Genomic DNA, 23,740 nt, shown 5'->3' with positions numbered 1-23,740 from the left:
CAGGGATGGAACCTGGGTCTCCTGCACTGCAGGCAGATTCTTTACCATCTGAGCCACCAGGGATTCCTGTCTTAAGGAATGATCCCAAGCTACATCCCATTATCAAGCTAACCAGGAAGAGGCCCTGGAGAAGAATCCTAACTTTCTTGTAGAGTTGAAACTGAAACTATGGGGCCTGGGAAGGTCCTGGAGGGCTGCAAATGGCAGAGTCACTGCTCAGTCACAGACCAAGAATACAAAGAGTGGCCATACTACCCCTTTGATTCTTGGAGTCCACACATCAGTACCTACCCGGACCAGCATCTCTCATCTCTATGCTTCCTTTGCCTTCTGAACTGTTCATTAAATGACTAAGCCAGACTTCTCCTAAGCATTTTTCTGGAATGCTTACCATTGTGGTTCAGACCAAACCAGGGAGTGGGGAAGCCCCCAGGAGGAGGGATCTCCCAGGCAGAGCTCAGGGTGTGGAAATGATTCAAGATGGAAACAGTGTGCCAGCTGGAAAACCCCAGGCTAAAATTAACAGCCCTCCTCCCCCTACGCCCCACATTGCTCTCTCTAAAGCTTTTCTCTAAGGAGTTCAAAGCACTTAAAACTTGCTTCTTATACCAAGGGCAGGAGGAGCAGGGCTGATAGTTGGAGACATCAAGGCCCAAAGGGGTACCAGTTATTGTAAACAGGAAAAGAACAGGAGAACCAGGACTTACAGTGACTATTGCCATTTTGCTCCCGCTTTTCTATCTCAGCCCCCAAAGTCAAGGTTTCTCCAATCATCCATCTCTAACCCATAGAGCAACTAGGTCAGTTCATATCTGCACCTTTCAGACCCTTATTCCGCCAACTGTTGCTCCTGGGTTAACACAGGCTGATTACAGAGTCCCAAAATGTGATAAAGAGAGCACTCTAAAATTTAAAAAAAAATTTTTTTAACACCAACAACATTTTGTATTAGGGTATGGCTGATTAACAATGTTGTGATAGTTTCAGGTGAACAGCAAAGGGACTCAGCCATACATATACATGGATCCGTTCTCCCTCAAACCCCCCTCCCATGCAGGCTGGCACATAACATTGAGCAGAGTTCCATGAGCTATACAGTAAGTTTTTGTTGGTTATCCATTTTAAATATAGCAGTGAGTACATGACCTTCCTAAAGTCCCTAACTATCCCTTCCCCTGGCAACCATGAGTTCCGTTTTCCAGGTCTGTGAGTCTCCCTCTAAAAGAGGAGACACCTTTAAAAAGATACAGTTACAAGCCAAAAATACGTATCTTTTCTTTAAATGTTTAATTGAAATTTTTATTTTTAGGTGTCTTTTGCTACTTCCTTGCTGTGATCTTAGGAAAAATCACAAGTCTTTACAGTCTTAGTTTCATTATCTGTAAAATTTGGTGTTATAGTTATTCCTATATAGGTTATTTTGATTTCTAGGCAAGGAACTATTACTGCTAATAGGAGGCACTTTGATTCTGTTTCACTCAAAATAGAGCTGACCCCAGAGGGATTCAGCTCAGATCTGGGGCAGCCTGGTGGCAGCATTCATTTCCTCAAATAACATGTATTTATTTAGCATCTACTGTGTGCTCAGCAAAGTAGTGGGAGGGTACCATGTATGAGACAGTTTCTCCTGAGCTGCTGACAATTTTGCTGAAAAGTTACATGAAAGGAATTGAAAGTGAAAGTCACTCAGTCCTTTCCGACTCTGTGCAACCCCATGGAATATACAGTCCATGGAATTCTCCAGGCCAGAATACTCGAGTGGGTAGCAGTTCCCTTCTCCAGGGGATCTTCCTGACCCAGGGATAGAACCCAACTCTGGTCACCCGCATTGCAGGCGGATTCTTTACCAGCTAAGCCACCAGGGAAGCCCCATAAATCACAATAAAAGTCAACAAATTTTGTTCATGAATGAATGAAATGGCTAAGCTGAATGACAATAAGAGGATTGTTAATGGGGTTCCCTGCTTGGATTAACCTCTTCACAGCCCACCAGGGAGGCGGGTCAGCTGGTAGGGAATCCACTTGTAATGCTGGTGACCGGGGTTCGATCTCCAGGTCGGGAAGATCCCCTGTATAAGGAAATGGCAACTCACTCCAGTATTCTTGTTTAGAAAATCCCATGGACAGAGGAGCCTGGCGGGCTACAGTCCATGGGGTCGCAAAGAGTCAGACACTACTGAGCGATTAACACACACGCATATACATACAAACATACGTGTGTGTACTAAGTCGCTTCAGTCGTGTCCGATTCTTTGTGACCCCATGGACTGTAGCCTCCCAAGCTCTTCTGTCCATGAGATTCTCCAGGCAAGAATACTGGAATGGGTTGCCTGTGCCCTTCTCCAGGGGATTATATATATATATACACATATATATATATACACACACATATATATAAAATATAAAATAATTTTTAAAAGCGGGGACTGAATGCTGTTCAAATTTGGTGAACGGGGGACCCTTACAGGTTGGAACAACCAAGGAAGGCTTCCTGAGAGAGTTCACATGAATTGTTCACTGATGCAACAAACGTTTACCAACCGCTTATAAAGTGCCAGGCTCCAAGGACACAGCAGGGAACAATTCAGAGTGCTTGCTCTCGTGGGGACGATATTCCGGTGGAAGGACAACAGACAATAAAGTATCAGCGAGAGGTGACTGTTGTATTTAAAAGTAAAGCCGCGTAAGTAGGAGATAGGAGATGTGCCACAGGAACTTAAGAGACCAAAGCAAAGCGAGTAAGGGGTGTGGTCAGGCAGGGATAGGATTCTGACGGTCGGGAGAAGTTATTACTCTTTGGCCCTGAGGGATCTCAGAAAACTACTGACACATTCCTTTCCTTTCCTGCATATTCAAAGCATTGAGACATCCTTGAGAGTACACAAGAAAAAAGAATGATAACTCCCTAAGTCAGCCTGTCGCCCCCTGCGGTTAGGGAACCAGGACCCGTCTTTAAAGAATCCATACGGCCCCTCCTACCTTGATGCATAATTCATAAACCTGTCGCGTTCCCACCCTCCCACTTCCCCAGAAGTCCCTTCCGGAAGCCGAGACCGCTGTTCTGAAGGTTCGGTCCCTTTCCTTAGCAGAACTTGCCTTCACTTCCGCGGTGGCGTCACATCCCTGAAAGGTCTACCCCGTCCCGCGGGCAGAAGCTACTTCCGCCCCTACTAGTCGTAACTTCCTGCCGGGGTGTGCTGGAGCCTGGGCCGCGCCGGATGTGCTCTAGCCGCTCCCGGAAGTGACTCGACCTTTGCATTTCCCCCCCTTTCCCCATTGCCGCCCCCCCAACATTGCTATTTCCCTCCCTCCCCCCTTTTCGTTTCCGGCGCTCCCGCCTTCTCTCCGCCGCGGCTCAACTCCGAGTCAGTGGGGGGAGGGAGGGAGGGGAGGGAGGGGGCGTGGAGGAATCGGGGTTCTCGGGAGCACGAGCTGCAGCACCACTTCCGGGTGAGTGTTAGGGGAGGGAGGGAGGGGGCCACCCACTGCCTCGCGCCCCCGCCCTGCGGGTGTCTCGCGCGCGATCCTTGCGTGTGAGTGTGTGGGTCTGTCTCGCGCCTAAAGTGCGTGCCCGCGCGCTCGCCTGACGCCCTCCCCCTCCCTTCGCCCCCTCCGGGTCCTCCCACCGCACTCGGCTCCCTCCTTCCCAGCAAACACCGCCCCTCCCGCGCTCTGGCTCGGCTCTGGCGCCGCCACAGCCGCCGCCGCCGCCTGGTGAGTCTCGCCGTCGCTGCAGCCGGCGCGCGCCGAGCTCTCTGCTCCTTCCCCCTCCCCTTTTCCTTGGGGGGGGCGGGGAAGGGGGGGGTCCACGATGGGACTGTACGTGTGTCCGTCCCGGAACCGGAAGTGGTTGTGGAGGAGCGGGCGATGGGGAGGAATGGGGGGGTTTAGGGGGCGGGTGTCTGTCTGGTGGGTGGCAGAGTTCAGCTCCCTGGAGGGGAAGGAGGGGCGTCCCAAAGAAGGGTCTTTGAGGAACGGGTGGTGGGCGACCTCAGGAGAAGGCGCCCAGGGGCTGTCTCAGGGCAGAGAAGGTGTTTAGGGCACAGCCGGGGACTCCTGTAGCTAGACCACTGTACAGGCTGAGGGAGGTACTTCTTGGCGCAGGGCCTTGGGTAGGCAGGGGCGAAGTCCTCGCAGAGTTGGGGGAGGCCAGAGGAAGTGCCTGGGCCTGAGCTGGCACTGTGCCTGACACAAGGCCTTGTGCATCCCCCCAGTCCTCAGCTTTGCCTTCTGAGTCAATCCTTGAGAGGCAGGGACCCTTCTCTTCTTCCAACTCTTCTGTTCTCTGAACCTTGGTCACCTGGGGGCCCCCGGGAACTTAGAACCAGTGTCTGAGCCCAGGGGTGGAACCCACACAGTGGTGGTAGAGTTCTTCTCAGTTGCTGGGAATTGGGTTTGTTTTCCTTGTATCCACATAGGGGGTGGCTCTGCCCTCCTGTCACTGTATCCTTGCATCTCTGGATCCGTAGGTTGGGGTAGGGCGGGGGATCTGCCTGCCCTCCAGTCTTGAGTGCTGACATTCAAAGAATTCCTGAGCTTCTCCACAGTTCCCTGGTGGCTGCATCCTCACCGGCCCCTGTAACCCCGACAATTTGTTTACAGAAAGTTCAGGAGCCCTGGAAAGGACAAGGAATAAGACGACAGGAGGAAGAGAGAGAGAGGGTAAGACAATTTGGGGTTAATGACTTTTCTGATTTGGGGGAAGAAGGGGGTCATCATCAAATGGGCCTTTTTTGGACAACGTGACAGAATTTTTCAAGTAATAGCAATTGTGACCCTGGGGTTTGCTGTGGGAGAAAAATCAGACTCTTCCTGTTATCTCTTGAGGATACCCAGGAGGTTCTGTGCAGAAAGTTGCCACTGTAACCCACATCACCTTCCATTCCCACCAGTCCTCATCACGAATGAGTTGGGAAATGCTCAAGTGAAATCACTAAGCAGTTGCACTAAGCTTTGCACTGTTTCTAAAGGAGAGATTTATTCTGCTTTGGGGGCACATGAGCCCTAGTTGCCAGTGTAGCCTTTGTGGCATAGCTTATGGAATTGTCTTCATGTGTTTGGAACAAGCAGAACTGAGTTTGGAGTGGAGTTTGTGTCCTTGACATTGCATCAGTGTTTGGAGTGGATCTGGTGAGTGATTCAAGTCTGTGACAAGGGGTATTTGAATTTGATGTATAGCAGGGTGAAGTTTTGGGGGGAAGAGAACTGATTCGTGGGTAGTTTGAAGTAAAAATGGATAAAACTGTATGGAATGGATTCCAGAAGTAGGTCTGAAAGAATTCAGAATAGGAGGCTTGATAGTGATTGGGTTTCAGGTGGTTTGAAAATGACAGTATATCAACCCCAAAGAGCTTATAATTCTAGAGGTGTCTTCTGAGAACCAGTTCCAGGCTGGTTTATAAAATGTATTCCCCTGTAGGTTTCTGAGCCAAATTGATGATTAAATATTAGGTGCTTATTCTCTCATCTCCAGCCTTTTTTTTTTTTCTTTCCTGCCTCATGTTGTTCAGGCCTGTCAGTTCCTAGTGGAATAGGCGAGGCAAGGAGAATCACTATCGTGTCGTTCCTGTAGGATGTAGGTGCAGTGATCCAGTGGTACCTAGGGTAGAAGGTTGCCAGCTTTGAGGTTCTGTTGGTCTTTCCCAGTAGAGTTGGGATAAACCTGTTCTGAATTATTTTGTAGTTGGAAGAGTTCATGGTAGGAGGGCCCCAAATCCTGTTGGGATGGCCCTTCTCGAAGGCCCTTAGGACTTGAGAAAAAGATTTGTTTCATAACTGACGAAAAATGGTCCTGGTGCTTCTTCACTTCAAGTTCTTAACTAATATTGCAACCTCTCTGCAGTTGTGCATCTTGGAACAGTTAGTGGAGTATCTGAGACCATGTGTCAGGCTCTTTCTGTAGTTGAATTCAAGTTAGTTATTCTTTGCATCTCTCTTGTTAGTGCTTCTAGTTGGTCATTAGTAAGCTGGAGGCTATAGTTCTGAGACTTTGGGATAGTTCCTTTGTAATTATGGAACTTTTATGTAACTTCTACTAATTGTCACTACTAGTCCTCATTACATGGACGTTTTTCTCAGCTCTCTTCTTTTTAGGAATACTTCAAGCATTTTATTCTTTTTTGTGTTGTCTCCATCTCATCTCCATATGTCTTATGAATTTGTTCCTTAAGGGTTATACTCTTCCATCCTTTACCCAAGTAGAAACTTAGTTGAGTAGTAAATTATTCAGAGTCATCCACTGATGTGTAGGGCCAGATGTAGATTCTGGAAGCTTTGATTCCTCGGTCCATCCACTCGCTACTAAATTTGGTTGCTGTATTTCATGATTTATTAAAGGTTGATTGGGTGAGAGAATGTTGTTTTCACTTCCTCGGTCTTCCAAGATTTCTTTTGAGATTGGAAGAGGAATATGTAGTTTCCTGAACCTCTTGAAAAAAACATGCTCTCCAACTTGTCACTGGTGAACAGTGGAGGTATGGTGCAGTAGTAAAGTTTAAATTAAAGTTGGCAAATTTTCAGTCTGTCAACATCTTCTTTCCATGTATTCTGCTTTCCTTCTTTCCTGCACTTTGGGGCTGTGATAGAAGTCTTCCCTTTCCTTCCCAGTCTAGGGTCAGCTGTTCTGTTTGCTTTTATTTTTAATATATTGGCATAATCATCAAAATTAGTGCTGTATGGGGAGTTGCCTGGTAGTCTAGTGGTTAGGATTCGGCATTGTCAGTTCCATGTCCCAGGTTCTATTCCTGGTCTGGGAACTGAGATCCCACCAGCTTCCTAGCACAGCCAAAATAGAAAACAAAAAATAAGCAAAAGAAACAACAAAAAAACCCTGGCACTCTGTATGGAGATGAAGTTTCTCTGTAATATCATTACTGTCTTGGGTTTTAAGACTGTTGACATGCGCCTGCTTGGATGTCAGGATGGTTTGGTGGAAGTTCTTTTGTGCACCATAGAGAGTTGAAAGGAGAAGGGGTCAAACAACAGTCGGCAGGTATTTGAGTGACCTGGCACCGGCCGGGGCACCCTGTGACACAACCCCAGGGAACGCTGTTGACATGTCTTCTGGCAGCAGTTTTCCTTCTTGGCCTCTGTCTGATCTCAGGTCAAGGATACAGAGATGTAAGTTGGTCTCATCAGGACAGTGCTGACCCTTCTCAGGTGTCACCCTGCTGGCAAGTATTGCTTCTAGTTGAGTGAGCAGGGCTCCCCGTGTACCCCCTTTTTGGGCCAATATGTTTATCAGAAGCCCACAGTCAACGTTTTATCATGCTGTCTTGGGAACAGCCATGGTTCTGATCTGCAGCTTTGTTCTTTTAAGGACTAGAGCAGAGTGAGAGAACAGAGTATGAGGTAAGGGGTTGGAGGGGCCTGTATTCCGTTTGTCTGGTCTTTTAACTCAGACTCCATCATTCTAAAATCCCTTATCTTGGTGGCCAGGTGAATATTATCTTTCACTGCATTTTGCATCATTGAAAACTTCATTTCTGGGTTTGTTGTTGGCTGAGTCGGGGCTTCTGGGATTTTAGTTCCCCAACCAGAAATTAAACACAGGCCCATGGCAGTAAAGTGCAGCATCCTAACCACAGGACTGCTAGGGAATTCCCTGAAAACTTCATTTTTAAAAGCATTTATTGGGAACTACCTGCACAGTGTATAGTCCATCCCTGGAAATGGTCTAAATTTTGAGTCGTGAATCACCTGCGGTATGAGAGAGCACGTACTAGAGCTGGTCTCACCTAGGACCCTTTTGCAGCTTGCTCTTTGGTCCTGGGTTCAGATTCCTGCTCTGCTCTTTACTGTTTACCTCCAGTTTTTTCATTTGGAAAATGGGTAACATCACATTAGAAATAACTATATCAATAAAAACTTTTAAGAAAAAAAAAAACAGGGATTGCAGTATCCTGCTTCATAAAATTGTTGTGGGATTAAATGGTGTGATGGATGTAAAGTGCTCTGGACAGTTCCTTGAACACAGTCGGCATTTAATCATTGCTAATGGCGGTGGTGATACCGTCCACAGATCACTTGGCACCCCTGTGTAAGAACTGACAGGCCACGTTTGACCCAGAAACCACTTCTCTGGAGCCCCCGGTGAACACCGTGAATGAATGTAGTTTGGAGGGACAGGGGGCCTCGTGCGCAGGAATCCTGTTAGGAAAACCTTGTTTTCAGGCTCTCAGTTCCTCCCTCCTACATTTTCACATCCATATGAGTTAAGTTCCTTGATTCTTTAGGGGGAAATTATAATTAGACCCTCCTTTCCTTTATTTAAAAACATTTTTAAAAATTTTATGTATTTATTATTTGTTTGGCTGCAGCATCATAGTCGAGGCACTGGGGATCTTCCTTGCACCATGTGGAATCTTCAGTTGCATTGCAGACACTCTAGTTGTGGCATGTGGGTTCAGTAGCTGTGGTACAAGCTTAGTTGCTCCGAGACATGTGGTATCTTAGTTCCCCGATCAGGAATCGAACCCACATCCCCTGTGTGCAAGGCAGATTTTTAACCACTGGACCGCCAGGAAAGTCCCAGACCCACCTTTCCTTTACTTGCCAGCCTAATTCTCTACTTCATTTCCAGCATAGTCACCATATTTCATCAGCTTCTCTCTCAGCCAGAAAGACGGATGGGGGCTTAGGTTCAAGTTGGAGCCCTGGGCATGACTTTCAAGATCTGGCTGCTGTCACTGGATTCGCTAAGTACAGAACTGCTTACTAGGAGATGGGCCCTGTGTTATGGAGTCGGGAAACAAGTTCGAGATGTGGCCCCGCCTCTCCCCAAAGCTGGGCCAGATTGGATCCCCTGACTCTGTGATCTCATTGCTTCTCAATTTCCAGTGCCTGCAGAAGGCCCTCCCGTCAAAGCAGCACAGGTGGGCAAGCGGGTAGCACCTGGGTGGAGAGTGTCCGGTTTTACTGTATTTATACCTCAGGCAGCAGGGTTTGTCCGTGCTTGACCTTTGGGGCATTTCAGGTTGAGCCTCTCATGTGAAGCTGTGGTTGCCACAGATTTGGTACATTCCTGTCCTCTCTTTTCTGGGGAACGAATAGGCTGAAATTCAGTTCTGTTTACATTCACAGGTTTTAAGAAAATTGAGAGTGTTGTTCAATAGAGCAGCAAGTGTGCTGAGACTTCTCAGAGGCTGAGGAACAGGGTTACGTTTGAGTGAGATCCTTTCGCTCCACCTCCCTTGTTGGAGAACTTTCCTGGTTTGCCTAGTCAAACAGTTCTTGGTACCCAGTTTCTGTGCCCAGTCTCCCCTCCAGCTATTGGTATCCCTGATGTCCACCTCCAGTGTGTCCTTGGCGGGACCGTGGCTATAAGTCAGTGCCTCCTGCGAGTCTTTCGCCCCTCCTGGAGCTTGATTGCTCTTGGCCCAGAGCAGGTGTTCATGTTTGTTCCCACTGTTCCTCACGTCCCTTCGTAGCGCTCTCTTCTTTCCCCTTCACCTGCTTCTGCTGGCCTGGGCGTCCCCTTGGTCCAGGCTTTTGGGAAGCTACTGTGGACCAGCAGCCTGCAATTAAGCCTTGGCAGGAAGAGTGATCAGAGTGTGAAAGCAAGCGGTGGGTCAGCTGCACCACAATTAAAACAATACATTTAAATAATAAAAACTAACAAGAAATTGAGTGGTGGGATCCCTTGCCTGGGTTTCAGACCCATCGGTCACCTGCAGTGTGATCCTAAGGGATTCCTTTTCTTTTTTCTTATTCCTCACTCCCAGGGTTTTAAGCTCACGTGTCATCTGCACAGAGAACTTGAGCTCATAGAGGCACAGTGTTTTGAGAACTCCAGAGGGGTCTGGTAATGTGTGTGTGTTCTGGCCCACCAAAGTCCCTGTTCTCAGTCACTTTAGGTGGTGATCCGGGGTCCTGCTGCTACTGCAAGAGCTAGCACCCCTTTTACAACTGCATACTCCAGGGACGTGCCTAGTGGCTCAGTGGGTAAGACTCCACACTCCCGTGGTTGATCCCCGGTCAGGGAACTAGATCCCGCATGCTGCCACTAAAGATTCCTCATGCTGCAACAAAGGTCCCTCGAGCCACAACGAAGACACAGTGTAGACAAATAAATATATATTTAAAGAACAAACTGGTTACTGCATGTTCTCGCTGCTCAGTCCAGGGTGTGTGGTACCCAGTGCAGCACTGAGTTTGTTCTTATACCTTGAGGAGATCTTTGGGGGCGTGGCTCCCAGATATCATATGGAGCCCCAAAATAGGGTGATTCTGATTCTCATCAGTTTCATTCTTTAGTTTTCTTGGGCATTTTGTGTTCAGACCAAGAACCTTTTCAAGCTATATGACCTATAGACAGGTGGATTGGAACCCTTGGAATTTTTTTTATTTCAAGGAAGATGGATTTGAGGGGTGAAGGGAGAGGAACAAGGATAGATGCCCCAGCTCTTTCCAGCCCGATCAGTGATCTGCTTTGTGTGTGCATGGGCCCCTGTCTTCCTCTCGTGGAAAGACTGGAGTTTCTCTTCTTCATTTCTAGTATACGGCTTTATTTATTTTTGTCTGCGCTGGGTCTTTGTTGCTCTAGGGGCTTTTCTCTAGTTGCGATGAGTGGAGACTACTCTCTGGTTGTGGTGCTTGGGCTTCTCATTGCGGTGGCTTCTCTTGCTGCGGAGCACAGGCTCTGGGGAGCATGGGCTCAGCAGTCGTGGTTCCCAGGCTCTAGAGCACAGGCTCAGTAGTTGTGGCACTCAGGCTTAGTTGCCCCGTGGCATGTGGGTTCTTCCTCAGACTGGGAATCAAACCCGTGTTGCCACTGGGGAAGCCCATGACTTCAGTTTTTCTTCTTGTCAGCAAAAGAAAGCAATACCAGTTCTGTTTCTTTGGGCTACAGGAACCACTGTGTGGGTAAATGAGCTCTCTCCCCAGCATCTGATCCTGGGAGCCTCGGTTGGATGTGGATGTAGTGCCGAGGGCCCTGACCGCAGGGACACGTGCCAGGTCTGAGGGCTCATTCCCAGCCCTGTGGGAGGAGACCAGGAGCTCCTCTGCTCCTCTCCCCACTGCTGATCTGGTTCAAGTTGTTCCTGCCTGTGATGTGGTGTTTCTTTCCATCTTCAGGTAGAATGGAAGAATCTCACTTCAATTCTAACCCATACTTCTGGCCTTCAATCCCCACGGTCTCAGGACAGGTAGGTGGTGGTTGGCTCCCTTGTGTACTTCTGTCAGCTCTGAGTAGCGAGTTCTGTGACTGGATGCTGAAGCAAGATAAATCCTATGCTGTCTCCCCAGGATTATATAGCATTTCCACTCAGCTAATCTCTGGAAGCGCAGCTATTAACCACTGTCTTTTGGTCTCCATGGAGCAGGGTGCCAAGGGAGCATGCAAACTGGACCCTCCCTCAAAGGCCGCTCTCCCCTTCCTTTCCTTTCAGATTGAGAACACGATGTTTATCAACAAGATGAAGGATCAGCTGCTGCCAGAGAAGGGCTGTGGGCTGGCTCCGCCCCACTACCCCACCTTGCTGACAGTGCCTGCCTCGGTGTCCCTGCCCTCGGGCATCAGCATGGACACAGAGTCCAAGTCAGACCAGCTGACCCCACACAGCCAGGCGTCGGTCACCCAGAATATCACGGTGGTCCCCGTGCCATCAACAGGACTGATGACCGCCGGTGAGCACCTCCACTCTTCTCCAATCTGAGGTGTTGATCTTCCGCGATCAGTACCCCAGGCTGGAGGGTGCCGGGGACATGGGGAGTGGGATACGTGTTTTGATTCCTCAATCAAATCTTTATTAAGTGCCTACTGTGTGCCTAGCAATGCGCTAGGCATTGTGGGGGAAACAAAGAAGTAGAAGATGCGGTCCCTGCCTTTGAGGAGGTGACATTCTTTCCTTCTCTGAATCAAGGAGTCTCCTGTTCTCAGAGGTGGAGAAGAGAAGGGAGTCAATCAAGGGGTAAATCTCACTGTTACTGGGGCGGGGAGGGGACAGGGGTTAGGAGACCGTTGTTTTTCTACAGGGCTTGGGGTTTCCTGTATACTCCGGGCGGGGGGACGGTGGTGAGGGGCTACGTAGACAATGATCTGGGGAAAATGAAGTAGGACCAGGGTGAGGACCAGACAATATGACACCATCTCCTTTTTCTCGCAATCCTAGGTCCTGGCCTGGTTATCACGTCCCCCTCAGGCTCCCTCGTGACCACAGCCACGTCAGCTCAGACCTTCCCCATCTCGGCTCCCATGATTGTCTCAGCTCTTCCCCCTGGCTCACAAGCCCTGCAGGTGGTCCCTGACCTCTCTAAGAAGGTAGCGTCGACCCTCACCGAGGAAGGTGGTGGCGGCGGCGGCGGCGGTGGAGGCACTGTGGTGGCCACTAAGCCCCCCCGGGGCCGAAAGAAGAAGCGGATGCTGGAGTCGGGGCTGCCCGAGATGAATGACCCTTATGTCCTCTCCCCTGAGGACGACGATGACCATCAGAAAGACGGCAAGACCTACAGGTAAGGGTGGAGCCGGGGGCTGGAGTGGGTGCCGCACTCTCAGCTTCCCTGCCCTGTTGGGCTCAGCGCTCTGGCAGCTTCCACCTCAGATCCATGTGCATGTCAGGCGTTCAGTTGAGGGGGAGGAAGACAAGGCTGCTGGCCCTTCTCTGGGGCCTCTTCCCCAGGAGGCAGACCCATTTCGCCCCTTCATTTTTGGGGGTTGTCAGCATTGACTTATTTGGGGGTGACATATTGGAATTTCTGTCGTTACGAGGCTTTAGACTAGGTTCAAGACTCTTGTCTCCATCTCCTTTTTGCTTTCTACATTTTCCATTCCTTTTTTTTCCAAGAAACTTTTCTGGTTAAGCAGCTAACCTTAACCTGTGTTCCATCCACCAGTTTGTGGGCCCTGTTTGAGCATTGAGCCTGCCTGACCCTGCATGGTTGGGATGACGGGAAGATGGGGAGGGGGTCTTTATTAAAAGGTGGAGCAAATAAGAGCCCTCCCCTCCCCCCTGTGGAATATTCGCTTGTTAAATGGCTGTTTGCTCACCTTCTCATTCATGGAAGTTCTTTACATCTCCTACTTCCTTTAAGTTGCCCATTGCCAAAAAGCATTCTAAGCATATTTGCATGTGATACTATATGAAAATGGTTACATTATCTGAACTCCCTACCCTTTGAAAATTGGAAATCTTTTATTTCCCTTGAGAACCATCAAGGGCCTTAGAGGGTTCGGGGAGTTTAGCCCCAGTGTACAGAGTGGAATAACCATTGTCGAAGCTTTGATGCAGATGGGCAGACATGCATGGCTGGGAGACTGGGTCTGTCCTTAGCGTACCGAGATGGGCAATGTTGTTCCCATTTTAGGAGCGAAGGGAACTGCGGCACAGGAAATGGACAGAGCCTTGGGCTCATGGATTCAGTTCCCGGCTCCACCACGAACTTGCTGTGTGACCCTGGGCAAGTCCTTTTCCCCTCTCTGGGCCTCAGTTTCCTCATCTGTAAAATGGGGAGAATTCTGTTTATACCTCCCAGTTGTTGGGAGTATATATCAGATAAGATTTGAAACGTTGGGAACTTCAAAACAGATAAGAAATGGTCATCACGTAGCATTTATTTATTTTTTTATGTGTCGTACATTTCTATCATGGAGAGTTCACCAGAGTGTTTAAAAGTCATCTTTGTAAATCAGAATGAGGGGAGTGTTGCTGTGCTCTGCAGAAAGTATTGAGCACTGCAGAATTCCAGCTCATAACCTGAAAGTTCACTGCAGCTTTATTATTGCAGGTGTACCCTACTTTATACAGTAAAAGTGTTCCTGAAAAATGTTTACATCATGTCATATCATAAAGGTACTTGACAAGCTTGATTCATTTAAAGGCATCGTTTTATATATTTCATAAAATGAAAATCCCTTTTAAATTTATTTTGTACAAATCTGGGTTTTTATGTATTTGCATAAAGTGAGGTCATTGTGACACGGAGCCACAGCTCAATGAATTCATTCCTTGTAGAAGTGATGGGAGGGCTCCCTGACACTGGGGGGCCCTTCACAAGGATCGGGGTCCCCTGATTCTGCTGTGGTTTCTCATGTGCTTTCTGGACCCACATGAGAGCCATTTCTGGACTCCTCACACTGCATGTGCAAAGAAACACGAGCTTACTATTGGAGGCAGCTGTGACAGGACTTCCCACCCCCTGAGTGTTTTTGGAATTCTTGACCAGCCCCACCTCCAGGTGGCTAAGGGGAACTCTGAATTTAAGGGGGACTAAATCCTTAGGTTGGGAATATCCCCTGGAGAAGGGAATGGCAACTCACTCCAGTATGCTTGCCTGGGAAATTCCATGGACAGAGTAGGCTGGTGGACTCTAGTCCAAGGAGTCACAAAGAGTCAGACACGACTGAGAAACTAAACCGACACCACAGCTATGTTATAGGTAAATGGAATTGCTTCAGAAACTCAGAACTCTGAGGTGCTAGAGGAATCTTTTTAATCATGAAGAATTGCGTTTGCAAATCCATGTGTGGGTCAACCACAACCATTCCTGTGGTCCATAGCATTTAACTGGGCGTTGAGGGAATTGGGTTCTTTTTCTCTGGGCAAGTCAACTTATTTCTCACTCTCTATTCCCATCTGTAAAATGGGAAGATTCATCCTGGCCCCCAGGAAATGTTCTGAGGAAAATCTGAGTATCCAGATGTTTTTGATCATCTTAGGAGAAAAAAGAGTCGCTAATTCAGAGCTGTTCTTGTAAGCGAGGCCATGGCCTTGCATGCCTCCACAGAGGCACCCTTGGGGCGTCAGGTGTGCACGGTGGCCTCTGGAGCTGTGTGCCCGGTGACATGGACACTGGCCTTCCTATCCTGCCTGCCGCCACGGCTCTCCTAGTCGGGTTTCTCCCTCCCCGCCGCCAACCCCTCACACACACACCTGGCATTAGATTTGTACTTACTTGGCTTCCGAGGATTTTGGAAATGGAAGTACATTAATGGTCACCTAAGCCTCCCTGTAGTTTTAGTGTCTAAATGTTTCTGGCAGATGCTGCAGTGGTCTAGCTCTCCCTCGATCCCTTCCAGAGTGAGGAGTCTTAGGTCAGGTGAGGATGAATCATGGGTTGTCCTCTGGCAAGTGGCTTCACCTTTCTGAGCATTTGTGTTCCTGTCTGTAAAATAGGACAGTGCTTGCCAGATGGTTGTGAGGAGTGGAAACCGTGTGTTTAAAGGGCCTAATTCAAGGAACTTCCCTGGTGGTCCAGTGGTTAAGACTCTGTTCCCAATGCAGGGGCCCAGGTTTGATCCCAGTTTAGAGAACTAGATCCCACATGCCTCAATTAAGACCCAGTGCAGCCAAATAAATCAATGAATAATATATATATGTGTGTATGTGTATACATATATATATATATATATTTTTTTTTTTTTTTAAAGGCCTAATTCAGGCACAACAGTGAATGGAATCTATTAACTCTTGTTTAGTATTGAGTTATTATCACAGTCATCTGTATGATACTTACCCCTCTGGAGACGGCACATTTTGTTACCAGTCCATTTTCAATGAATTTAAGTTTGGCAGATCTTCCGTAGTTGAAAACTTTAATGAAGAGACTTGTTTCTCTTTTTTATAATTAATTCCAGATGAAGGGTACAGTTATGTGTTCAGCATTCACATGCAAACTAACGAGGTTTCATTGGAGTTAATGTGAGTGGCTATGTCTTTCCACCTGTCTGAGAAATCTTAGTGGTGGAAGGAAATTAATCTTGCAACTTTAGTGCGGTTTCTCCTCCAAGTGACAAGTGTCTAGCTTTTAACCTCGGTCTTAGTGAAATATAGAGTAGCGTGAGCTCGTCCAGCGCAGCTGCTGCTAACATTAATGCAATTCTATTACTGGAGAACACTTGGCTTACTGTTGACCATTCTGGGTCTTTGAGGGGCAGATATTTCTCTCTCCATTTTACAGACCAGAAAATCGAGGTCTAGATTGACAAGCAGGACTGTAACTGAACCCTGCATAGAGCCCAGGTGCCCAGACTTCCCTTGGACCCTACTGACTATAAACAGCAACCCCCCCATACACACACAGATAAGCACACACACACACACATACACACACACACACACACAATGGGTGGATATCCCAGACAGTAGCAAGGGGTTGGTCAGCTGGTAATTGGATTTCCTTCAGAGTTTTCAGACAACTCGAGAATATTTAGCCTTACCAATGGGCATTTTAGTGGAAGCATTAATATAGGAACTGTATCCCCAACTCATTAGAGTCTCATCTTCTCTGAGGAGCTTAAGAGTTCTTTTTAGTCCCTATGTTAATTATTCTCTGAAAATTTTCCTGGGATCAGAAAAAGAGCAGAATTCCCCCTGCACCATCCCCAAGCTCCTCTTCGAGAAGGAGGACCCAGAGCAGAGGGTCCAGATTGCCCTGGCTCCCAGGCTGCGGCCCTTGCTGGCAGCCCACATCATATGCTGCTGAGTTGTTCAGGAGTGATAGGGTTCCAGCTCACGTAGAGACTACATAGCTTTTCCCCAGTAAAGTCTAGATAGCTGTGACTTATCTTGCCCACAGGCCTCCTTATTTGATATTGTTGGGCAGTGTCAGTAGGAGAAGGATTGCCAGCTCAGGTGACGAGTGCAAGTTCAGTCAGATGCTGCTGCTGTCAACCTGAGGTGCTGGCGTTGGTGCCAAGCAAAGGTTCAGAGGGAAGCTCAGTGTTTTGCGAGTCTTCTCCTGAACGTTTGAGGGGTACAGCCCACTCCAGCAATTTCCTTGGCTCATTGCAGAAGTAGTTCTCATGTGACTGGCGAGGGGCTGGGGGTAGGGTAGTGGGTGAAATATTGGATACAGGGTGGAGGCCAGACACAGGGTTGGGGAAGGCCTCCTCCAAGTAATCCTGCTGTTTTTCCACCCCGTGAAGGAATCTAGATTCACTGTCAAACAAGAAGTAGGAGAAAATCTGAGGAGGCAGGAGAAAAGTCCTTCTGGGGAACCTAGTCAGTTTGTCCTCGCTGTCCTCTAAGGAGCTGGAGGGGTTCCCCGAGGGATGTCCTTTCACCATGGGACCCTGGAGGAAGGGGCGCTTAAAAATCCGAAATCAAGTTACATGCAGAAGGAAGATGGGCACGAGGTGAATCCACGTCAGCCCAGGGCCAGTCATAAGGTTTTCCTGTCTCACCTGGTTGAATTCTTGTTTATGTACACACTGGGGAGTCCAGGCATTAAGCAAATACTTGAATTAAATACACATTGTGCTGGGCAGTGTTGGAAGCGTAGGCTGTCAGGATAGATAAAATAGAGCCCCTCCTCTGGAGGGCCCACGGTGTGGCTGGCACAGGAGAGATCAGAGGGGTTGGCGTCCCTGGCAGCAGAGGGGTGGGCTCAGCCACTCCCGCTCGCTGAATGGAATCCTAACCACTGCCCTCCCTTGGCCCAGGTGCCGGATGTGCTCCCTGACCTTCTACTCGAAGTCGGAGATGCAGATCCACTCCAAGTCCCACACCGAGACCAAGCCCCACAAGTGCCCACACTGCTCCAAGACCTTCGCCAACAGCTCCTACCTGGCCCAGCACATCCGTATCCACTCAGGGGCCAAGCCCTACAGTTGTAACTTCTGTGAGAAATCCTTCCGCCAGCTCTCTCATCTCCAGCAGCACACCCGGTAAGGCTGCTCTCGGTACTCCCCCCCCCCCCCCCCCCGCCCTGCCAAGCGTGGACCCTGAGGCCGCGTGGCCAGCACCTCCTCCTCCTCTCTCCATGTTTTTTCCTGTGTCCCTTTCCACCTTGCCCTTGGGAGCCTCGACTCTCCCATTGCTGTTTGTGAAAACTAATGACATGTCCCTGCAGCTCAGGCGGGGTGGGGCCTGGAGACTTGTGCTCTCTGGCCCCAGAGACTGGACCCATCTGTGCGGTTTCTCTCTGTGTCTGTGTTTGGAAATCTTCTGCAGAGCAGGCCCTGCTCTTACTATATACTTCAGGTCAGAGCGAAGGTGCGCGTTCAGCCTCAGGTCCATGGGCAGCAGGCGGTGGTGGTCTTTGTTCAGATTACTGTGTGGAAGCAGGGTTTCCGTGGTGAGTGTGTGACCTTGGCCCAAAGCGGAGGGCTGACGAGCCGGAATTCTTTAAGGTTACTGGAGCCAGGGGTGCCGCTCTTCATCATCTCACTGCCATTCTAGCCACCGATTTAAGATCAGCAGCAGCGTAGACGCGGGTGTCCTCTTCACCAGCCTCTCTAGGGGGGAGGGAGGCGGGGTGCTATCGTCCATCAAGCAGCATCCTTGCATCCAGCGGAGAGCTGAGCCCGTGGTGTCGAGCCGCTCCCTCCTCCCCCTCCCTCCTCTCCTCTCCGGCAGGATCCACTCCAAGGTGCACACGGAGATCATCAAGCCCCACAAGTGCCCGCACTGCTCCAAGACCTTCGCCAACACCTCCTACCTGGCCCAGCACCTCCGTATCCACTCGGGGGCCAAGCCCTACAACTGTTCCTACTGCCAGAAGGCCTTCCGCCAGCTCTCCCACCTCCAGCAGCACACACGGTAAGGGAGAGTGGCGGGCTACTGCCCCCGCCCCGCTGGCATGCCCTCCCCACCCCCGCCCCGGACACACACAACAACCCGCATGCGGGGGGCGGGGGAGAGACCCGGCTGGAGGAGAGAGCTGGCACCGGGGAGGAAGACCACGCAAGACTGGAGACACCGGTGGACATTCAGAGATCTGCCTTTGTGGGTCAGAAGCAGTGCCGAGGAGAAGGAATGACTGTGGGCCATTCCCTGATCTGAAGGAGGAGGAAACCCGCTGGGAGCAGAGCTGACAAGTCCTTCCCTCATCCTTCTGCCTGGAGACAACCTGGCAAGTGTGCATGTCTGGCAAGATTTTCTCCTCGAGGACATTTGGTTGGAGAAGAATGTCCCTCTAGCCCTTGGGCACCAACTATGAACGGGAGGTAGAATGAGACTTCAGCCAGCTACCAGCCTGGCAACACCGACAGCACCATGCAAGGCTCCCAGGGAGGCCAGGAGTACAGAACAGAACACATCCCAAATGTGCACAACGAAACAAAAAGGCTCCTACCCCACGAGGACGTGCAGTTTGTCCTGAGTAGCCTGGAGGAGGTGAGCCTGCGTTTAGAAGACCTGATGACCTTCGATGGGATCTCAAGTTGAGCTGGAATCCAGGGTCTTGCTGGCCATAGGCGGCCTCTCCCGGCTGTTTCTGGAGGTGGCAATTCCCCTTAAAGTGGTCCCGCAGCTGGCTTCTTGAAGAGGAGGAATCAGGCTTTCCTCACAAGGAGACTCATCCTGCGAGGTTTTCAGGATTTTTACACCCGTGGTCTCAAAAAGCACCCAATCACAGAGATGCTTCTGAGTTCCTGCTGAGGAGCAGGGGTCTGGAGACCCTCAAGTCCTTAGCTCGCCTCAGCATAGGGCCCTGTCGTGTTTGAAGAGGTCAGATTTGTACTAGTTTGGGCATTTCCTGCTGTGAGGGCAGAACTAGGCAGAACCCTAGGAGTTTCCAGTGTCACGTTGCCCTTCCCGGTCCGCCTAACTCTGTGCTCTTCTTTGACACCAGGCTTTTCTCTGGGAGTGGTGCTAAGGTGGGAGTGGCGGTTTCTGGCTGTGTGCTGAGGGCCACGGGAGAAGTGTCCTGTGTTTCTTCTCACTGATTTGTTTAGCTTACATCTCTGAACGTTCCTGAGGGATGATTACTGTGGGAGCTGCCTCGGTTGCCAGGTTGTGGCCTGACCGTCCCTTGGCTGCCCGGCCCCCAGCCTTCCCCTCCCTGCAAAGGAGCCCAGCTTGAGCCGTGTGGCATGGGCAGCAAGCGGAAGTTGGGCCCGTGGCCCGAGCTGGCGCCTCCTGGAGACCCGCGCCGTGTTCCCCAAGGAGGCCTGTTGAGGCGCTGGTCCCCGAGCAGCCTCGCTGACTGACGTCTTCTCCCTTTCTCCTCTCCCATGCAGAATCCACACCGGGGACAGGCCGTACAAATGTGCACACCCAGGCTGCGAGAAAGCCTTCACACAGCTCTCCAACCTGCAGGTAACTGCTCCACCCTGCATATGGGGCCTGAAGCCTGAGGCCTGGGGGTTGAGGTGCCGTGTCACCAGCCAGGGGTCCTCAGACTCTTTCAGGACCCTTTACACTCTTAATAGTCGTCGAGGAACCCAAAGAGCTTTTGTTGACATGGGTGACCACACCTAATTACAGAGCTTATCAAACTGAAAAACTGTTGAGTAATTTGCTTATAAAAGTAACAAACAGGGATTTCCCTGGCAGTCCAGGGGTTAAGACTACACTGCCAATACGGGGGGTGTGGGTTTGATCCCTGGTCAGGGAACTGAGATCCCATGTGCTGTGTGGCTCAGCTAAAAGATTTTTTTTTAATAAATAAATTTTAAAAATAAAAATAAAAATAACAAACCGTGTTGCACATCGGCATAAATATCTCTAAATCCTCCCCCAACCACCCACCAAAAATATTGAGAAGAATGGTATTGTTTTACTTTTACGCTTCCTTCTGTAACATGTGGCTCACTGGAAGATGGAGGGACTCTCTTTGTGCTGCATTTATTCTATTCCATATTAAACATCACTTTATCTCTGTGCAGTCAGGAAAGAATGATCATGAAAAGGCAAACAGTGTCTTATTACCACTATTTTGACAATACTTTTGACCTGGCAGCCCCCTGAGAGGTCTTGGTATTCTCCAGCAATCCCCAGACCTCTCTTTGAGAACCACTGAATGAATGGCCCCAGCGTAGCCGCCAGTCTGACTTTTGGGATCCTGGTGCTTGCTGCCCTACGGGTGCTGCTTCTCTTAGCTGGTGCCTCCTGAGGTTTCATCTGAAGCAGTTTCTACTGTCTGTGGACGGAAGCAGAGGCCAAGAGTCCTGGTGCCAAACTCAGGGCCTTCCATTAAGGTTGAGGAGGCAGGAGGGCAGAGTCTGGCACACCCATCCTGATTTCTCCCAATTTTCTCAGTCCCACAGGCGGCAGCACAACAAAGATAAACCCTTCAAGTGCCACAATTGTCACCGGGCGTACACAGACGCGACCTCGCTGGAGGTGCACCTGTCCACGCACACAGTGAAGCATGCCAAGGTGTATACCTGCACCATCTGTAGCCGGGCGTACACGTCGGTGAGCACTCCCCCCACCCCTCTCAAGGTGGTACACCCCACTTTTCTGATAGAGAGCTGTGACCACACCCCTTCCCTTGCTCCACCTTGCAAGGATCAGGAAAGAGAACTGAAGTGAAAAGACGCAGAGCTGAGGAATGTAGAGGATGCCTGGTCCTTTAAGCCTAGATTGACTGCTCAGCAGTGATTCTTCATTTTCCTTAGACATAAGACAAAAGAAAGCACCTTGAAACTGTGAGAAATGAGATTTCAGTTAGACCTCTTCATTAGACTCCGGGGCTTCCCAGGTGGTGCTAGTGGTAAGGAACCTGCCTGCCAGTGCAGGAAATGTAGGGCTCGTGGGTTCTGTCCCTGGGTTGGGAAGCTCCCCTGGAGGAGGAAATGACAACCCACTCCAGGATTCTTGTCTGGAGAATCCCATGGACAGAGGAGTCTAGTGGGCTACAGTCCATGGGGTTGCAAAGAGTCAAGACACTGAAGCGACTTAACACACACACACATTAGATTCCAGAAAAATGTGTTCAAGTTGTTCCATTAAGAGATTTTGGAGAAAATGACAGCATTCCCTGTGCCAGCTGAATGCCCATGGTGAATCTATAAAGGTCCCCCTCTCTTGTCCACCCAGTAGTGAGCCCTGAAAGTGGCTTCATGGGAGAACCTGGGAGGTTCCAGAACACCTCTCTATCCATGTTGTTCCATTTAAAGCAAAGTAACAGCCCTTCTTTCCTCCCCTCAACTCCTTTTCCATCTCCTCCAGGAAACATACCTGATGAAACACATGCGCAAACACAACCCTCCTGATCTCCAGCAGCAGGTGCAGGCAGCGGCGGCAGCAGCAGCAGTGGCCCAGGCCCAGGCCCACGCCCAGGCCCAAGCCCAAGCCCAAGCTCAAGCTCAAGCCCAGGCCCAGGCCCAGGCCCAAGCCCAGGCCTCTCAGGCTTCGCAGCAGCCACAGCAACAGCAGCCACAGCCACCACACTTCCAGTCCCCTGGGGCAGCTCCCCAGGGTGGGGGTGGTGGGGACAGCAACCCGAACCCTCCACCCCAGTGTTCCTTTGACCTGACCCCCTATAAGACGGCGGAGCATCACAAGGACATCTGCCTCACCGTCACCACCAGCACCATCCAGGTGGAGCACCTGGCCAGCTCGTAGAGACCTGTGCTGCCAGCCACTGGGAAGAGGGGGAGGAAGAGCCGGTCCCTCCTTTCTCCAGCTCCTCCCGGTGGGAAAAGTCCTCTTCTTCTTTGACAGGCCACAGCTCCACCTCCTTGGGCCTCAGGCGCGGCCTTCCTTCCCAGGATACCATCCTTATTCTCAGCTCCTCTTCAGAAGGAACGTCAGCCCTCCCGATGGGCAGAGGAGTACTGAGCTGGTAGCGTAATCCAGCAGCCTCCCTGCCTAAGCATAGCTTTTAAAATTGGGGGTTGGTGCTCAGGAGAGGGGTTTGCTATGACCTCATAGAGACTATTCCAACGGGGCACTTACTCTCTCCTCACCCTCGTGATCCTCCAAGCTCGGGCTGATAAGAGGACTAGAGGTTGGCCCTCCTGGATGTCGGAGAGGAGGGAGCCCTAAATGCGACCAGCCTCCTGTTCTACTCTTGCCTGCGAAAGAACAGAGGTTCCTCCTGTGCCCCTGTCCCTGGGAGCCATTTTCTTTCCCTCATGACCTCACTTCACTTCTACCTAATACCAGAAGGAGGTCTGGGGGGTGGGGGATCAAGGGCTGAGATGTGGTCCCCAAGGGGCCAGAGATCCCCAAAATGGTCAAGGTGGCTTAGAAGTGTGGGTTATGGTTTTCCTTGGAGTCTCTCCTCTTCTCTGCCAGCCGAGGCCCTGTGCTCTGTCTCCCAATCCCCAGCCTAAGGAGCTGTGGGTTCCTTATGAAACCCCACAAGGGAGTGCTGCAGAGAAGGGAGAGTTCAGGGCAAATGCAAAGACTGGACTTAGCTCCCTAGGTGCCACGGTCAGTTGCCGGACACGGATTTATATATAAATATATATATATAAATATATATATACCCACTCATCACGGCCATCTTTGTTGTAACCATTTCTGTGTTTATAAATGCATTATCTCAGAATTTTCATATTTGATGTTTTGTTTATTTTTGTCCCCTTTTTGTTTTTCTCCACCCTGTCTCCTGGCCAGCAGCATTTTTATTTTTCTTTGTCTTTTTTTTTTTTTTTTTAATCATGGCAGATTTGCGAGAAAAGAGAAAATGGAAAAAAAAATCAGGAAACAAGTTGTTATAAAGCAATTTAAAATGACAAAAAAAGAAAAACATGTACAAAACCAAGGGGTGTTTTTAGAACCTTGTATAGAAATAAATTCGTGTAAAAGGATCAGAGGCAGTGGAGCTACTGATGTGAGTATAAACATGGGGGAAATAGCTATCTGGAGAGGCATTCAAGACGGAGGGTTGACAGTAGTGTGTGTGTGGTAAGAATGAATGCTGTGCAATGGGGCTGTGTGTGTGTGTGTGCGTCCCTAGCCACAGAAGGCCACACAGCCTTGAAATTTCTGAAGTGGAACTTTGGTTTACGAGGGTTCTTAAGGACAAATCCTGTGGTGAGGACTAAGTGCCCAAGTATGTGAGAGCAGGGTATCAGTCATGCATTCAGCAGGACACCATGAAGCTCCATAGCCAAAAAATGGAA

General features: G+C 49.8%; 1 protein-coding gene across 12 annotated transcripts; it reads left to right on the top strand.

Moving 5' to 3' along the window:
- The first annotated feature begins 3,270 nt into the window (after nucleotides 1–3,270).
- ZNF384 (zinc finger protein 384) lies at nucleotides 3,271–23,425 on the top strand. 12 transcript variants are annotated; one of them, XM_040234998.1, is made up of 13 exons: nucleotides 3,292–3,450; nucleotides 3,651–3,714; nucleotides 4,603–4,662; nucleotides 11,077–11,147; nucleotides 11,391–11,628; nucleotides 11,865–11,912; nucleotides 12,114–12,453; nucleotides 13,306–13,398; nucleotides 17,381–17,605; nucleotides 18,297–18,479; nucleotides 19,901–19,979; nucleotides 20,922–21,080; nucleotides 21,837–23,425. In XM_040234998.1, exons 4-13 carry the CDS (start codon nucleotides 11,082–11,084, stop codon nucleotides 22,230–22,232), a joined length of 1,827 nt encoding a protein of 608 aa, XP_040090932.1. In that variant the 5' UTR covers nucleotides 3,292–3,450; nucleotides 3,651–3,714; nucleotides 4,603–4,662; nucleotides 11,077–11,081; the 3' UTR covers nucleotides 22,233–23,425. The 12 variants fall into 12 exon arrangements, with proteins under 12 accessions (XP_040090931.1, XP_040090940.1, XP_040090932.1 ...); XM_040234997.1 differs by lacking the exon at nucleotides 3,651–3,714 and having other exon boundaries at nucleotides 3,271–3,450; XM_040235000.1 differs by lacking the exon at nucleotides 11,865–11,912.
- Nucleotides 23,426–23,740: the final 315 nt, after the last annotated feature.

The sequence above is a fragment of the Oryx dammah genome, unplaced genomic scaffold, assembly GCF_014754425.2.
Source record: "Oryx dammah isolate SB20612 unplaced genomic scaffold, SCBI_Odam_1.1 HiC_scaffold_29, whole genome shotgun sequence".
In the NCBI taxonomy this organism is placed as follows: Eukaryota; Metazoa; Chordata; class Mammalia; order Artiodactyla; family Bovidae; genus Oryx; species Oryx dammah.
The sequence above is the reverse complement of the archived record's forward strand: the minus strand, read 5'-3'. Positions and strand labels throughout refer to the sequence as shown.

What these genes read in the sequence shown, in the direction of transcription:
- ZNF384 (XM_040234997.1), top strand. Translation starts at nt 11,082, where the DNA reads ATGGAAGAATCTCACTTCAATTCTAACCCATACTTCTGGCCTTCAATC. An exon ending in AACAGGACTGATGACCGCCG is followed by an intron (nt 11,629 to 11,864) that starts GTGAGCACCTCC and finishes CTCTGAATCAAG; the next exon opens with GAGTCTCCTGTTCTCAGAGG. An exon ending in CACAGCTCTCCAACCTGCAG is followed by an intron (nt 19,980 to 20,921) that starts GTAACTGCTCCA and finishes CAATTTTCTCAG; the next exon opens with TCCCACAGGCGGCAGCACAA.